This window comes from Triticum aestivum, chromosome 5A, assembly GCF_018294505.1.
Source record: "Triticum aestivum cultivar Chinese Spring chromosome 5A, IWGSC CS RefSeq v2.1, whole genome shotgun sequence".
In the NCBI taxonomy this organism is placed as follows: Eukaryota; Viridiplantae; Streptophyta; class Magnoliopsida; order Poales; family Poaceae; genus Triticum; species Triticum aestivum.
Genome location: NC_057806.1, coordinates 699,428,318 through 699,428,857, shown reverse-complemented (window position 1 = coordinate 699,428,857; position 540 = coordinate 699,428,318). Strand labels below are relative to the sequence as shown.

At 58.5% G+C, this 540-nt stretch overlaps 1 protein-coding gene across 1 annotated transcript in view; it reads right to left on the bottom strand.

Moving 5' to 3' along the window:
• LOC123101825 (probable truncated L-gulonolactone oxidase 7, mitochondrial) overlaps nt 1–506 on the bottom strand; it is a 1,464-nt gene extending 958 nt beyond the window's left edge. Inside the window, exon 1 of the mRNA XM_044523104.1 lies at nt 1–506. Coding sequence (XP_044379039.1) covers nt 1–506 — 506 coding nt within the window.
• Between the last annotated feature and the right edge of the window lie 34 nt (nt 507–540).

Here is a 540-nt window from a genome sequence, read left to right as displayed (position 1 = left end):
GAGCGGAGCAGGTTGTCCTTGGCATCGATGCATGAGCCGGACGCCTGGATGCGGTGCTGGTACCCGACCACCGGGTATCCCGTGAAGGAGGAACCGTCGTTCGTGAAGCCATACGCCTGCATGGGGAATGATGCAGGCAGCACCCCTGCGGCTAGGCACCGTGCCATGTCGTTGCTTTCCTCCACATGCTCCTCCGCGACTCTTGCGATGATGAGCCCCAGCGTCGGGAAGGAGCGGAAGCCGAGGTAGTCGTTGAGGCCATCGCCGGGCGACGAGACATCGACACGGTCATCCTCGCGGTAGATGACCTTCCCCTGGCGTGGCAGCCATGTCATGTCGCCGAACTCGTGCAGATGGCCCCACACGGCCACCTGTGCTGCCAAGTCCGAGTCGTCGCGCTCCAAGAACGTGACGGACCGCTTGAACATCGGTTGCAACTGCAGAGTAACCTGAGCAAGCATGACACACAACACACATAAGGATGGGATTACCTTGTCTAGTGACATTTGTTTTATTGGAGCATTACACACACATAAGATT